The sequence below is a fragment of the Clarias gariepinus genome, chromosome 7 (assembly GCF_024256425.1).
Source record: "Clarias gariepinus isolate MV-2021 ecotype Netherlands chromosome 7, CGAR_prim_01v2, whole genome shotgun sequence".
Lineage (NCBI taxonomy): Eukaryota > Metazoa > Chordata > Actinopteri > Siluriformes > Clariidae > Clarias > Clarias gariepinus.
In genome coordinates this window covers 31,498,997-31,514,931 of record NC_071106.1, presented here as the reverse complement: position 1 = coordinate 31,514,931, position 15,935 = coordinate 31,498,997, and the positions used below count along the sequence as shown (strand labels likewise).

General features: G+C 40.9%; 1 protein-coding gene across 4 annotated transcripts in view; it reads left to right on the top strand.

Moving 5' to 3' along the window:
* The window catches only part of sipa1l3 (signal-induced proliferation-associated 1 like 3), a 95,623-nt gene that overhangs the window by 70,816 nt on the left and 8,872 nt on the right, over positions 1–15,935 (top strand). For all 4 annotated transcript variants that reach the window (XM_053500199.1, XM_053500198.1, XM_053500201.1 and 1 more), the window contains exons 8-12: positions 640–797; positions 1,038–1,623; positions 3,083–3,357; positions 13,013–13,246; positions 14,235–14,396. In XM_053500199.1, the coding sequence (XP_053356174.1) occupies positions 640–797; positions 1,038–1,623; positions 3,083–3,357; positions 13,013–13,246; positions 14,235–14,396 (1,415 nt within the window). The remainder of the gene's footprint in view (positions 1–639; positions 798–1,037; positions 1,624–3,082; positions 3,358–13,012; positions 13,247–14,234; positions 14,397–15,935) is intronic.

The window sequence follows — 15,935 nt, the reverse complement described above, 5'->3', positions numbered from 1 at the left end:
CACACACAAACATACGCGCCATGGGCTGTTAATCACTCTGAATAATGCACAAATCCCTCAAGGCTCCCTCTCTTGTGCTATAAGACCAAATGAATACACACAGAAACACTCCCATGTTTAACTGTACAAACATTTTATATCCACAAGGTGGCACTTGGTCCTGGGTACGTCATCCATCAACATCAAGGAAGTAAAGAATGATGGATAAGTCCGATTAATGTCCTACAGTCAACGTGGGATTTAAAAAAAAAAAAAACAAGGCCATGAAATGAAAAAGCCGTGTATGTGCTGCACTCTTAGGACCCATGCACACAGATGCACACACTATTGGTCCTGCATTGGCTCAAACACTAGCATGCCAACATTTTGGCATCTTGACAAGTCTCATCACAAACATCAGGGTTCATATGTGACGGCGTATCTGTCTGGAATTAAATCCTCTTATTCTCTTTATTCCTTTGTTAATCGTCATCTTTTTTGCTTCCTTCCTGTTTCCTTCGTGTGTGCATAGATTTTAGATTGTCTCCAAGTTGCATCATCCGAACAGTTGTGTTTTTGTTTCCTCCCTCTCCCCTCCTTTTGTCCTTCTCATTCTCTCTCTCTCTCTCTCTCTCTCTCTCTCTCTCTCTCTCCCCCCAGCTTTTGAGAAAGAGGCATATAGGGAACGATATAGTGACCATCATCTTCCAGGAGCCGGGCGCTCTGCCGTTCACACCCCAGAACATTCGCTCTCACTTCCAGCATGTCTTTGTGATCGTCCGCGTTCACAACCCCTGTTCAGAGAACACCTGCTACAGGTACACTTTCCTCTCCTTGTAGACCACTGCTGCCAGTTACCATAGCAACCCTGCCCTGACAGCAGTTGCTGTGGATACAACATGTTAACATAGCAGAGCTCTTTTTTTTTTTTTTTTCTTTTTGCATGTCAGTTCACCACCAGAGATGCTAATAGAATTCAGCAGTGTTTCTTTGAAAGGCTGATGATCATCTTCTCTCTTCTCTGCCTCCATCCTCCCGCTCTCTTTTTATCCCTATAGCGTTGCAGTGACGCGCATGAAGGACGTGCCTCCATTCGGGCCGCCGCTGCCTCCCAGTGGTTTGACCTTCCGTGACCCCGCCTCGTTCCGTTCCTTTCTTTTGGCCAAGATCATCAACGCTGAGAATGCTGCTCACAAATCAGATAAGTTCCACACCATGGCCGCTCGCACCAGACAGGGCTACCTTCGAGACCTGGCCGAGAACTGCGCCAGCAGCACTCCTCTGGACACAAGCGGCAAGCTCAATAACCTCATCTCGCTAGCATCCAAGCGACGGGAAAGAGTACGGGCACGCCAGGGGGCGGAGCTTGGTGCTGCCGGAGCGGTGGCCTGGCGGGTAGTGGCGCAGGATTTCAGCGGAGGCGGAGCAGAGCTTCCATGCGTGCTGGCCGTTTCTACGGAGTACGTAGTGTTGGCTGACTGCTCCACAAAACAGGTGGTGTTCAACTGCTTCTGCGCCGACGTGATCGGCTGGACGGCCGAGAGGTTGAATTTAAAGTTGTACTATGGCCGAGGGGACCACGTAGCGCTGCGTGCGCCTGAGGGCGGAGTCCAGGACATCAGAGAGGTGGTTCAGAGGCTCAAGGTACAAAAGCTAACAAAAAGTATAAAATGTGTCATGATGTCGTGCTTGGGTGTGTGTATAGTGAAGGTGAAGCTCGAATATTAATGAATACTATTGTAACTACGCTTTAATTATCTGTACCGCAGCACTGTTCAGCTCTTTACTCTGATTGGTCAGAAGATGTTTCATTTTCTATAACAGTAGAAATTGCCATAAATACTCCTAGTGACTTCTGGTTTAAATTACGCACTGTGAGATATATTATTGTTTGTTTTTATCGTAACAGCAAATTCACAGAGACCTGTATGGTGGACGCTGTACATGTTCTAAGACATAATAAACTACAAATGGCGTTCATGTCAAAGTGGAACATACTGTACACATTTAGAGGAAAAACTCCCTGTACAGCCTTACAACCTTAAATGTCGAGTCTCATCACCGTACTGCACTCGAGTTATTCTGATTCACAATTTTGACTTGAACGCCCCTCATTCTCAGAAAAGTAATTTTCCTGCACTTAATTTACTTTACAATAAAGTGTAATTGTTGCTATGGTGACATTTTCTGTAAAGAATTGTTTATGTAACGGTGATAAAAGGAGTTAATACTTTGTGAGAGTTAGTAAGTTTTCCAAAACAAGTAGGACTTCAGGTCTTGCCAGTTTCTCTGTAACTCAACTGCATTTTTACCCGTCAAGAGAAAGAGAGGAACGACTGTTTATGTCTGCTGCAGCTTAGGTGGTAACAGGAAGAAGTTGTTTGTTTTGCAGACATTCCACAACAAGAAGTGTAACTGTAAATGGATAAAAGGAAATGCGGTTTCATTAAAAAATTAAAAATTGACACCATTGCTGAATATCTGTAGTATAAAACTAATAAAACGGTCATGCTGATTATTTTTTTTTTTAAACGGCATGAAATAATTTATAAATAATAGACCTGCTATTACAGGGATAACATGCAAATTGTTCTTGTTACTAACTAATGCATTCAGCCAAGTTTTTAGATGTAGTTAATGTGTCAAAGACGTGCTTCAGGTCGATATTACAGCTTGGGCCTCAGTGTTGGATGAATTTCAAGTTTATAGTATGGGTGTGGCCAGAGGTTGGAGAGCTTCATAAATAAATACACTATGGCTTCATCTGTGATTCACCCGTGAAAAATTTCCGTTTGCTATAATCCCTGTTATTTGTTTTTACTGTGTTTAATTATAGATATTAAACCAGGTTTAATTTAATTTACTAACACAAACATACATGCTCACTCAGCTAATCATATTTTCATAAAACAGACTTATTGTTAAGTCTGTGTGATTAAGTGGTGTCTAAATGTTGATTAGATCACACATCAGCATTATTCATTAATAAACAACAGCCTCATGCAGACTGAAACAGAAATCCTGAATTGTTACATGAATCAGTCTATGTAAAGTGTCACAGTCGTCTATGAAAAGTGCTAACACCAGCGTCGTTCTTCCTCAGGCGCTGACGGTCGGGTGCGAGACGGTGGACATGACGCTGAGACGGAACGGTCTGGGCCAGCTGGGTTTCCACGTGCGCTTGGACGGCACCGTCTCCGAAGTAGAGGAGTACGGCTTCGCCTGGCAGGCGGGTCTCCGGCAGGGCAGTCGATTAGTGGAGATCTGCAAGGTCGCCGCTGTGACGCTCTCACACGAACAGATGATCGATCTGCTGCGCACTTCCGTCACTGTTAAAGTGGTCATAATCCCACCATTTGAGGAGGGAGGGGCCCGCAGGTGAGCCAAGACTTTCCTTGTTCATAATAAAATTAAAAAAATTTAAAAAGAGAAGAATTAAGTGGGTTCTTGATGCTGAACATTGAATTTATGAGAATAAAGCATTGTGTAGCTGTTTTAAAACAAATTCCTTGTTATTGACTGAGATTTCATGTGACAGAGAGACAGTCATGTGACTCTGCTGTCACCGTTTAGGTGTCCGAGGCAGTCAGTTCCACACGGCTACCCTTCTGCCACATTGGTTGTAATGTGGAAGCTGTGACTTTACTCTAACATCTGGTTATTTACTGATTGTTTTTTTTGTAGTGTAACATCTGGGTTTTAGTCATTTTGTTCCTTCCTTAATCTTTGTGTGTTTAATGGTCTAATGCTGAGTTCACCAGAATGACAGTGTGTATTCAGAGTCTGTCCAGTATCTCCTCACCTATTGAAGACAACCGTGCATGATAATCTAATAATGCCTGAAAGGTGTGCTCCCCACATTAAAGGCTAATTAAGTAAAACCTGCACAAGACAGCAGATTTTGTGCACAGCATAACAGCAGCAGCAAAATCGAGAGCCGCCAATGCTGCTTCCCACGTCGGCTTTCTGTCCCCCCCCCTTCCTTCTCGATTCGGTAATGATCAATACTAAGATTCTTGGCAGGCAAGGCTGCTGCTGCTGTTGCTGCTGTTGCTCATTTCCGTCGGATGTTTTCCGCACTGAGAGCGCAGGTTTCCGTTGTTCTCCACTGTGTGTGTTCATCCACACCAAACCAAGCTTTTTCTTCAGCGTTTGGCATTTTGTCCTCTTCCGATGAGCAGACATTGGTTTCTGTGCCGTAGTTAAAAAAAAATAGGCTTGAAATTACAAAGACCGAGTGCAAATAAGTTCTTTTCAGTCTGTTTCCTCTTTATGTAATTCGCTCACACACACACACACACATGGCAGATTTGGAGACAGTAGGCAGACACTTCAGTTCTCGGGGTAGCAGCGAGTGGGAGTGTTAGAGAGAATAGGAAAAGAGAACATTAAGTGTGTAAAAAGAGGAGAGGGAAATGTACATAACTGTTTAAGAAAGCGCAGAACTGCTGATCCTGTCCATATTGTGCTTCATAGAGATGCAGAACATTTTTTTTTCTTTAAGCATCTGTTAATCACTTTCCATTGTATTTTTAGACCATATTTCAGTAAACTGCCATTGTTGTGCCCTTGAGCAAAGCTATAATCTTCATGGCTTGAAGATACTTCAAAAGTATGTGGACACTTGCCTGCGGATCACGTTGAAATATTGATTCTCTTCAAGCTGGTCAATAAGCAATGTGGCCTCTTAGACAAAGTAAATTTTATGAAGCCTGGAGTGGAAGAACTCCACAGATGAAGTGTAACGCCAGCTGCGCTCTAGGCCGCCTTCAGTACCCATTCTCCCAGGGCAAATCCCCACAGCCATGCTTCGAAATCCAGTGGAAATCCTTCCCCAAAAGAGTGGAGCTGTTTAAACAGGAGCGAAGATGCACAAGAACAGCACGCAGGTTCGTATTAACAGCCGTGGCTTTAAAATGGGATGACTAACAAAAAACACACGGGGTGATGGATAGGTCTCCTATATGTCCGCATACTTTTGGCCGCAGTGCGGAATTTTCTTTTTAAAGAAGCTCTTGGTGGTGCACTTTACACTCCACAGAGGAGTGTGTAATCACTCGAGTCATTTATACAATGCTAAACAGGTGTTGAAAAGCTTCACTTATTGCCTAGCTACATCAGCTTAATAGTTTCAGTATGAATCCAAAGTCTCCAAAAACATAAAATGCCAAGAACATCTTGGCTGATCCACCACTTTTTGCAAAAAAAAAAAAAAAGTAGGGAGACTGTATTGAACTTGAACTCACAAATCCACACATGTGCTCATTCAGACAGCTCGTCTTGTGTGAATGTCCCGATCCAGAGTGCGGATGTGCTGTGGTGTGTGTAGCAGCACTTAAGGCATGTAATCACTGCTGCACTTTGCTAAAGGGGTTTCTCAAGCCCCTAATTACTCAGCAACAGCCTCGACACTGCACTCAGGAGCCATATGGAGCTTTTGTGGCAGTTTAATTACACAACTGAACTCCTTTTGGGGGGGGCGGGGGAAGAAAGAAAGTACTGCCTCTTCCTGTCGCCACTGTTAAAGTGCGTCTGAACTCAGAAACAGATTTTATGAATGATTTAACTCAGTCACATTTCCACAACATTTTTTAAAAGCGTGTTGTTTGGTAGTTTTGGCTTGGAAGTTTTCAGACACAGATAAGTCCCCCGAAGCTGTGTGGTTTTTTTTGTTTGTTTGTTTGGTCGTATTAATCTCACCAAACAGGGAAATTGATGGATCGATGACAAAGCAACAGTGTTGTAGTGTATATAGCTGTTGTAGCAGGGATTGTGTTATCCCTCCTAAGGAGAAAATAAGAATACCAAGCTTAATTTTTTAGCTTGGAATTGCCTTGTTGGGTTGGAGTGTTTATTTCACACGAACATATCTGTAAAGCTGCAGATTTTCCGAGGTCGTTAGGTTTCACACGCTTAGGCGGTTAAAAAAATAAAATAAAAATGTCCATGTTGTACAGTTACATCACTCTTTTTCTGTTTCTTGGCTTTCTCCCCATCTCCTGCGGACCATCAGTTGCTGTGTGTTCCTGCTCCTTTTTCCCTCACACCTCTTTCTCTGTTTCTCTCTTTATTTTTCACACCTCGGTGTCTCTCACCACCACCACCTCTCCCTTCTGCTTGTCTTTTTGTGGATATGGTGTCTGCAGAATCCATTTACTTTCAGTTCATTCATTGACATGCACATTTATTTGTCTCGCCCTCTTTCCCCCTCCTTCTCTTTCTCTCTCTCCTTCTCTCTCTTCTCTCTCTCTTCTCTCTCTCTTACGCTCTTTCTAAACAAGAGAATGAAAAATAAATAAATAAGGCATTTAATAATGCACAAGGTGTGCACGAGTGCCTTTCAAGAAAGTGTTGTTCTAGACAGAGAAGCGCTGATGAGCTTACAGATATTAAACGTGTCCGGACACCTCCTCTGCGCGAACCAGAAGTAGGTGGGTGTTAGAGAGAGCCCACCCCCTCCTCTTTCACATCCCTCCCACTGAAAGGTCTCTCCATCTTCGGGAGTATTTTCATACCGTAGCTAGAGGGAGAGAACAGAAGAGAAGCCACGCGCGTGTTTGCATTCGGATGTCGGCGCTTGCCTGCGCTCCAGCTGGTTAGAAGACGAGCGCGATGGCACCGCCTCAGAGATCTGACAGAGCCTGCTACACACACACAGGTTAGTTTACACTTGCAGAGACAGTACAGAAGGGACGAGTGCTTACCCATAATAGTCAGAGAGACTGAACGGGAAACAAAAGAAGATAAAAGAGCCACACAGTGATAAGGATGGATGCATAAATAGATAAGCACTCAGTGAAGGAGGGATTTGTGTTGCCAAGTGAATATCTAGTATTAAGGTATGGGCTTTTTTGTTTGTTTGTTTCTGTGTCATGTGCCTGCTTTTTATTTTTTTTATTTTTCCTGGATCATGTGTGGCTTTTATGTTGTGGTTGGGATGTGAGTCCTCAGGGATCGTTCTCTCAACACAGCTGGGTTTGAAATATAATCTGGCTCTGTTATGGAACTTTATCTGAACTGTAATGAGTAATAATAGCACAGCAGTACCATATTAAAAAAAAAAAAAAAACACACACACACACACACACACAACGCAGATGGCGGGGATACTGGCTAAGTGGCCATCTTTATTACTCTGCTTATTATTTACATGCCTGTATTTCTTCAAACTGGAAAATCTTTAACTAACTTCCTAAAAATCTTATTAAGCATGATTAAACATAAATAAATAAAACACCACAGTATGGAAACAAAGAAATGTGTAGCTGTTTGTAGATAGACCTAAAGGCTTTGAGATTGATTGATTGATTGCAATTGAAGGTTTTTATTGTTAGGAGATCATGAGTTGAAATCCCAAAAAACTGCCATAGCCATCTGTGCTCGGAGGAGCAAAATTGGCTAAGGTTTGTGAGTGGGAGAAATTGCATATTCTCTCTCTGTCTATCTTCCCTGTCAATCACAATGACACTAGCCAGTCATGGGCGTCTGAGCTCATGTATAAAGAAGAGGGGAGTTAGCATTATATTTAACATTATATTTAACATTATTTTTCTCACCTCTGGTTGAGACATATTAAGTGAGCCTAAAGACTGAGACAAGTACAGTGTCGGCAAATCAAGTCAATAAGTACAGTAAACATCTGCAGACTGGACTCGTAAATTTTGACATTTATGAGGTTTTTTTTGTTTGTTAGTTTTACTATTTGCTTTTGCAACCTGAAAATATTTAAGACATTCAGGTTGTCAGCTGACTTCATTTTTACAACTGAAGAAATCCTAGATCATAACACTGTCTCTAGAGTCTTGTAAAGTGGCCACTATGCATGATGAGTGCACCGCTTCAAGTGCTTCTCTTCTTACCCTGAGGCGCCCATCGCTGTGGGATTGGATCTATCTAAACTCATCCGAACACACTGCTTCGAAAGACCAATCTTTACACTCCCTAACAGTTAAAAATTTTTTTTTTTTTTTTTTTTTTTGTCTCACAATAAAATGGTTTTCTTGGGGCCACACAACTGTTTAGTTCCAATCCTGTGATTTCTCGTTGCATCATGTGTTGGAAATTCTTCCACTTTTAACATTTAACAAAGCATTTATTATATATATATATATATATATATATATATATATATATATATATATAAAAGAAAGGTGATTTAAGCAATTTTGAGCGTGGCATGGTTGTTGGTGCCAGACAGGCCGGTCTGAGTATTTCAAAATATGCTCAGTTACTGGGATTTTTACGCACAACCATTTCTAGGGTTTACAAAGAATGGTGTGAAAAGGGAAAAACATCCAGTATTCCGCAGTCCTGTGGGCGAAAATGAGACCATTCAAATTGTACAGTCAGAATTTGGCGTAAACAGAATGAGAACATGGAACCATCATGCCATGTTACCACTGTGCAGGCTGGTGGTGGTGTAATGGTGTGGGGGATGTTTTCTTGGCACACTTTAGGCCCCTTAGTGCCAATTGGGCATCGTTTAAATGCCACGGGCTACCTGAGCATTGTTTCTGACCATGTTCATCCCTTAATGACCACCATGTACCCATCCTCTGATGGCTACTTCCAGCAGGATAATGTCACAAAGCTCGAATAATTTCAAAATGTTTTTTTGAATATGACAATGAGTTCACTGTACTAAAATTGCCCCCACAGTCACCAGGTTTCAACCCAATAGAGCATCTTTGGGATGTGGTGGAATGGGAGCTTCGTGCCCTGGATGTGATCCCACAAATCTCCATCAACTGCAAGATGCTATCCTATCAATATGGGCCAACATTTCTAAAGAATGCTTTCAGCACCTTGTTGAATCAATGCCACGTAGAATTAAGGCAGTTCTGAAGGCAAAAGGGGGTCAAACACCGTATTAGTATGGTGCTCCTAATAATCCTTTAGGTGAGTTGAGTGAGTGTGTGTGTGTGTGTGTATATATATATATATATATATATATATATATACATACAATGCAAGTGTTTGAGTTATCTCTCATCACAATCATTCATATTATTTGTATTTATTTTTATTTTATGGCCACATTTCTCCAATGGCTCGAATTTAATGAGTTTTTGGCTTTTTTGATGCAGTTCATTCATTTGACTTTCTAAATGCTTGGCAGTTTGGCTGTTGAAAACAGAAACCAGTTACTTTCACTTCATGGCAGTGTTATTGAGGTGAACTTTGTTTTGAGAGTTCACAAGCTTTGTGAACCAATAGAAACCCAAACCGTGTCATATGATCCATTGGCGCTGTTTGCTACCAAAAAGCTTCGTTTCGTGCGAGTAGGGAGCTACTGTACTGAAGCTCAGATCTACAAGTAAGTCAGTCCATTGACACAAAATATTTCAGCTACAGTGTTAAGTCAGTTTATTAAGTGAACCATTATATGCAAATGATCTTAACTGCTGAACAGACATTGGCTTATAGTGATTTTGTCTTGTGATTCTGACCCGTACACTAATATATGCTGGTTTAGTTTTGTGATAAAATTGTTTTGACCTTGCTAGAATTTACTGGTTAGATTTTTTCATTTTTATTTTTTCCAAATTAGTTGGCATTTGTAATAGTGGCACATGCAGAATGTACAAAATGTTTAGCAATTAATACATACCTTACAGTAAGTATATCACACGCTGCACCAGTACCATGTTTAGTGAACTAGAGTTTTTGTAGGACCAGGTTCTTAAAGCTTGATTTTCACACTCTGTGTGAATGATTCATGGCGTTTGTCAGATCAGCTTATAAAGAGTGTGCATTTTCGGGAAGTGTAGAACGCACACAGAAATGTCAGAAGAGGTTAAAGTGGTGTGATGCAGCCATAAATAACTGTTACCACCCTGTATTTGAGTACACTGCCTGGTCCAAAAAAACATGCCATTTGTATTTAAATAAGCAAATATAATAAAAAGCCTTTGATTGGATAATTACTGCAGTAATTAATGTTTCAGCTGGCAACAGTTCTTTAAACCCTACCAGATGCGGCAAGTAGCTTCTTATTTCTTAAACAATCATGTCAGAAGACACTTCCTGTGTTTGTGGAAAAGATGTTAACCAGAATTATTGGCTGGCATCATGCGGAGACGGCGGCACGGTGGTGTAGTAGTTAGCACTGTCGCCCTGCACCTCCAGGGTTCGGGTTCAATTCTCGGCTAGGCTCGATTCCCGTCTCTGTGTGCATGGAGTTTTTATGTTCTCCCCGTGCTTGGTGGGTTTCCTCCAGGTACTCCGGTTTCCTCCCACAGTCCAAAGATATGCAGGTTAGGCTAATTGGCATTCCCAAACTGACCGTGTATGTGTGTGTGCCCTGCAATGGATTGGCACCCTGCCACGTACCCTAAGCCTCCTGGGATAGGCTCCAGGTCCCCACAACCCTGAATACAGGATTAAGCGGTATAGAAGATGAGTGAGTGAGAGTGAATGATCATGTGAAGACAACAACTAAAGAGATGGCTGAAAACTTTATGAAAGAAATATGGTTGAAAACATGAATAAGTGACCACACATGAAGTTCACACATGAAGTTGCATCACAGCTATCTTAACAAGTAAAATGAAGATTGTTTCCACTCGCACAATGTGACAAGAGCTTAAACTTAACTAAACAGCTGCGTGCTTCAATGCTTCAATTTGCTAGAGAGCAAAAAAAGAGGACTTAAGAGCACTAGAAAAAGGTAATGTTACATTAAGACCTCTTTAGTGTTTGTGGCCTATTTATCGCTGTCCACGATGTACAGGGAACATCTCTTACACACACATGTATATTGGAGATTTTGTTTAGTGGTCAAGAATAAATATGTTTATTAAGGGAAGTGAAGTCTATGGTATTTCCGATTGGGGGTCAGCGTGTTGGATTTCTTTCGGGAGTTAAACTGCAAACAGCAGGTGAATCTTAACTGACTCCTGAGAATATAGTGCTGATGACGCAAGGTCTTATATTTCTTCTTGTCATTCCAATGACATCTACGGTAAGGCTAGTTAAAAATGAATGCAGCTCATCGTATCCTTAAGAGAGGCTGTTGATGGACTCTGTGTTTATCTGCTACTGAATTAACTGGAATCATCTGAGAAAGTTCTTAAAGGTTTTTAAAGCATTAATTTAGGGAGAAACAGAACTGATCAACTAAGAAATAGTGAGAGTGTGTGCAGCTCTGGAAAATTATGGAGTTGCTCTGATCCAGTCATCTAGCCATTACAGTTTGGCCCTTGTCAAAGTAAAACAAATCCTTAAGCTTGCCTTTTTTCCTGCTTCCAACACATCAACTTCAGGAAAAAAAAGTTCACTTGCTGCCCAATATAATCGATCTGCTTCCTGGTGCCATTTTAATGAGACATTGTAACTGTAAGTACTGTGACAAGGGCCAAATTGTGATCGCTGGACGACTGGGTCAACTCAAAAACAGCAGGTTGTTCTACAGTGGTCAGGACCTACCGATAGTTGTTCAAGGAAGGTAAAATGGTGAACCAGTGACAGGGTCATGGGCAGGAAAAGGTAATAGAAAAGCTACTGAAGCTCAAATTGTTGAAAAAGTTAATGCTGCTGCCTTTAGAAAGGTGTCAGAACCAGATTTCATTACAATTCTAACCAAACCTAGAAAGTAATTTGCTCCTACAACACAGGATGTCCTGCTGTGTGAATAGTTTAGTGTGCAGAAACAGAATAGATTTTTATCCTATATATACAGTGAAGTCAATAGGTATTTGATCACCCTGTGATTTTGCAAGTTCTCTTACTTAGAAATCATGGGGCGGGTGGGTCTACAATTCTCAATATAGGTGCATTTCCACTGTGAGAGACAGAGTCTAAAAAGAAAAATCCTGAAATCACATTGTATAATTTTTTTTAACAATTTATTTATGAATTACTGTGTCAAATTTTTGATCACTTGAGTCAAAAAATTTTACAGAAGCCTTTAACAATTAAGGAGGTCAAACAGTTCCTGTAGTTCTTCAGCAGGTTTGCACACACTGCAGGAGGGATTTTGGCCCACTCCTCCGTATAGACCTTTTTTTTTAAATGTCAGGTTGCGGGGCTATCGCTGAGCAACACGGAGTTTCAGCTCCCTCCAAAGATTTTTAATTGGATTCAGGTCTGGAGACTGGCTAGGCCACTCCAGAACCTTGATATACTTCTTACAGAGCCACTCCTTGGTTTTCCTGGCTGTGTGCTTTGGGTCATTGTCATGTTGGAAGACCCAGCCACGACCCATCTTTAATGCTCTGACTGAGGTAAGAAGGTTTTTGCCCAATATGTCACAATAAATGGCCCCATTCATCCTTTCCTTAAAACAGTGCAGTCGTAATGTGCCCTGCCATGGATTGGGACCCTGTCTGGGGTGTACCCTGCCTCGTGCCCTATGTCTCTTGGGATAGGCTCCAGGCCCCCTGCAACCTTGAATACAGGATAAAGCGGTATAGAAGATGAGTGAGTGAGATATATTTCTATTCTGTCTTTTAATTTTTAGGTCACAGCCAGTCATATAATCAATTAATTGCATATGAACTCATGATGGCTTAAATAGGTAAAACACTTGTTTTGCCCAACAGTTCCTTGTTGTGGATATTCCTACATGATAACATGACATGCATTCAAAAAGGGTTGCTATACAACACTTTATTGTTTGTATAAAATGAAAATAAACAACAAAAGCATGAACCTGGTGACATGCAGACAAGAGTCTGTCCTTGATCCACAGTTTGGATGGAATTTTCTATTTGACTCAGGTATTCAGGACCAAGTGTGGAAACGCCTTTAGTTACTTAATTGCATTACTGACGGGTCTTTAGAGGAAAATGTAATAATTTGGAACTGAACTTATTAATTGCCAGCTCAAATTATTACTGTTACTCAAACAAACATGTCCAGGCTGATGATTGTGTAATTAGAAGTAAGTAATCAGGTGCACGTGTTTGACTTTTGGCATTATTGTTAATTCAGGGAATTTTAAATCAAACCATAACATTTAATTACATGTCATTATGGTGAGTTAGAAGTTTGTTGGAGTGGTTGTTAATTTGCACGTGTTATGTGTATACAGGGGCTGCACAGAGGAATACGAGATGAGGACTCAGGAGCACAAAGGAGATGTGGAGCCGATGGCAGCGAGTTACCGTTCCAGCCAGAGAGGGCCTGCGTGGCGGTGGGACAGTCCCCCTACCGCCCCATCAGCACAACGCTGGACTCCTGTGGGGCCTCCGTCAGGTCCAAGCCGCACGCCCAAGGGCTTGGTTCCCGTTCCATACAGAGACCCGCAACACATTCCTGCTAAAAGGTGAGACAAATTGAGGAAAGAAAATTCCAGTCTTGCGCTTTTGATTTACTGTAGCTTCAACAAGTAAGTATACACCCGCTTTGAACCTTTTTTTTCACTCCATGTGACACTAGGTGTCTGTTAGATCTGAAACTAACTTATTAGGTCATGAATCAGCACTAACTAGCCCATAAAACCGAGGTTATGGGAACAAAAATCATATAATTTACTAAATGATCTACAAATAAAAAGTGTAAAAGTTAAGAGTGAATAATTATTCATTTCCATTTCTGCTGGTTAGTTTTATGCAAAGTATGACATGATTAAGAATACATAAATACATTTCTTCCTAGTCCTTCGTTAGAGAGCATACCTAAACAAACAGGACCATGAAGACCAAGGAGCTGTCAGAAGTATAATTCAGCTGTGGTTCTTAAGAAAATCTCAGCTTTGAACATCTAAATCCAATTATTAAGTTTTAAAGTGGAAAGAATGAAGGGCAAATTTAGCCATAGGAGGTCATCTAACAAAAATGAGTGACTGGATAATGAAAGCATTAGTTAGAGAAGAAACCAGGAAGGTACAACTAAATGAGGCTCAGATGGGTAAAATCGGTTTAGTTCCAAATTGTAACAGTACAAAATATGGAAAGTTTAAAGGAGGTGGAGGTTGAGGCTCATCCAAGCATTCACAGGGGGACTAATCTACAACACAAGTGTAAAAAAAAAAATCGTAATGAAATTTGCTTTTAAACAGTATTATATATAGGTGACGTATTATAAATGTTGCAGTAATGAATGGTAGAGAAAAATCAACGAAAGAATCTTTGGAATAAATGACAAAACCGAGTGAGTGTGTCCTCTAGTCCGTCCATCACCTTGCTGTTTTTCTGTATAACAGCAGATTATGGGAAACAGATGGTGAATCATCAGCTTTTTTGGAAATTCTAATCTTCAGAACATTTAAATGAAAATTTACTTTGCCACTTGCTATGTCTTTTCTCCCTCAGACCTGTCAGTTTCCCTGAGAACCACTACAGTGTATCTCCAGTAGGAGCAGATAGATGTCTGCCCTACCGCAACCCCTCAGCCAGTTTCTCCAGCCCGGGATCAGGGCTCAGCCCTGCGCCCCTGAGCGGCCCCTTCGTCCGCTACAAACCCTCTCCAGACAGGTAAATTCCTGCAGTGATAATGGGAGCAAAAAAACCTATAAATTCACAATTACATGATTCTAATTGCAGTTTAGCTTTCGTGATTTTTAATAGATTAATATCGAATATTTCCTACATTGAGTCTTTTTATTTAAATCATGTAAGTACTTCATACACAGCAATGTGTTAGTGCATTTTGGTTGAGTTTTGCCCTTAAATAATTAACTGGAATGAGTGGATGTAGCATAAAATTAGCAAATACACAAGCATTAATGCTAATGACTTGCAAACCGTAATGATATTTGAACAACTTACTTTATTCTTATTATTATTTCATATAAATGGCAGTGGTAGCTCAGGGGGCTAAAGCACTGAGTTTGAGCCCCAGCTCCACCAGGTTGCCATTGTTGGGCCCTTGAGCTCCAGGGGCGCTGTATCATGGCCGACTCCACGCGCTAACCAAAGTTACACTAGGATATGCAAAGAAAGAATTTCACTGTACAGTAATGTATATGTGACAAATAAAGGCATAACTTGATAAGCTTTTACTTAGTGTCACTAAAATCAAAATAAGAATCAGACAACTTTTCTTCTTTCAGTTCTATTCAGGAAATTTGAGATGATGAAACTTCCTGTTGAATATGTGATTAATTAAATGTTCCAAACATTTCAGAGGGGGGTATTCACCAAGTCTGAGTCAGTACAGAGGAAAAATTTACGTTTTTAACCCTGTTTTAAAATATGAGGTGTTAAAAGAAATGTGAAAATAATTACTTTTCAAGCATTTTAATGACTGTATTTCAAGGGAAAGTGTGGTTATAGTGGGATCAGACAATGCGGTTTAGGTTTTATTAATGTTGTAATTTATATATCTAAAACACACACACACAGGTTGATTTACGGTTGCTGAATTACAGATGCAAGTCTCACCCCAAACATGGACTCTAAACCGGACTAGTGTACTGTAGTTGATGAGATCGCTGCTGTGGTCTTAGTATTAACTCCGATGATAAATACGAACATGGCAGCGTTTTATCTGTCTGATACGGACCGTTGGGCCTACAGAAGCGTTTTTTTTCACATGAAAAGTTACTATGAAACCGAAGCCAAACCGGTAGTGAGGTGCGGGGGTGTGAGGAGTGTGTAAAGCATGCCAGGGCGCACACACAGCTGATTAATCCTTCAGACTTGTAACACTATCAGGTCCACATGTGTTGGTGTGTGTGTGGGTGTTTCGGGAGGTCAAGGCATGTACAGGCACATCTGCTTTCTGCTGATTGATTCGAGTGTGTGTTTGTGTTTGAGTGTACCTATTGTAAATGGCCCTGCTGAGCCGGAGAAACACGTTCTCTGTGACCTAAAGGCAGTCAGGGTAAAGTGTGACTCAGTTTATTAATTATACCCTTTTTTTTAAGTTCTTATTTTGACTGTGCATCAATCTTTATTAATTTGTAATTGTACACGCTTCCTCAACTTAGCTTTTCCAAAATTCATGATATTGTTATTTACTGATTCATTTACCTTTTAGTTTTTTTTTTATTATTATAATTTTTTTTATAT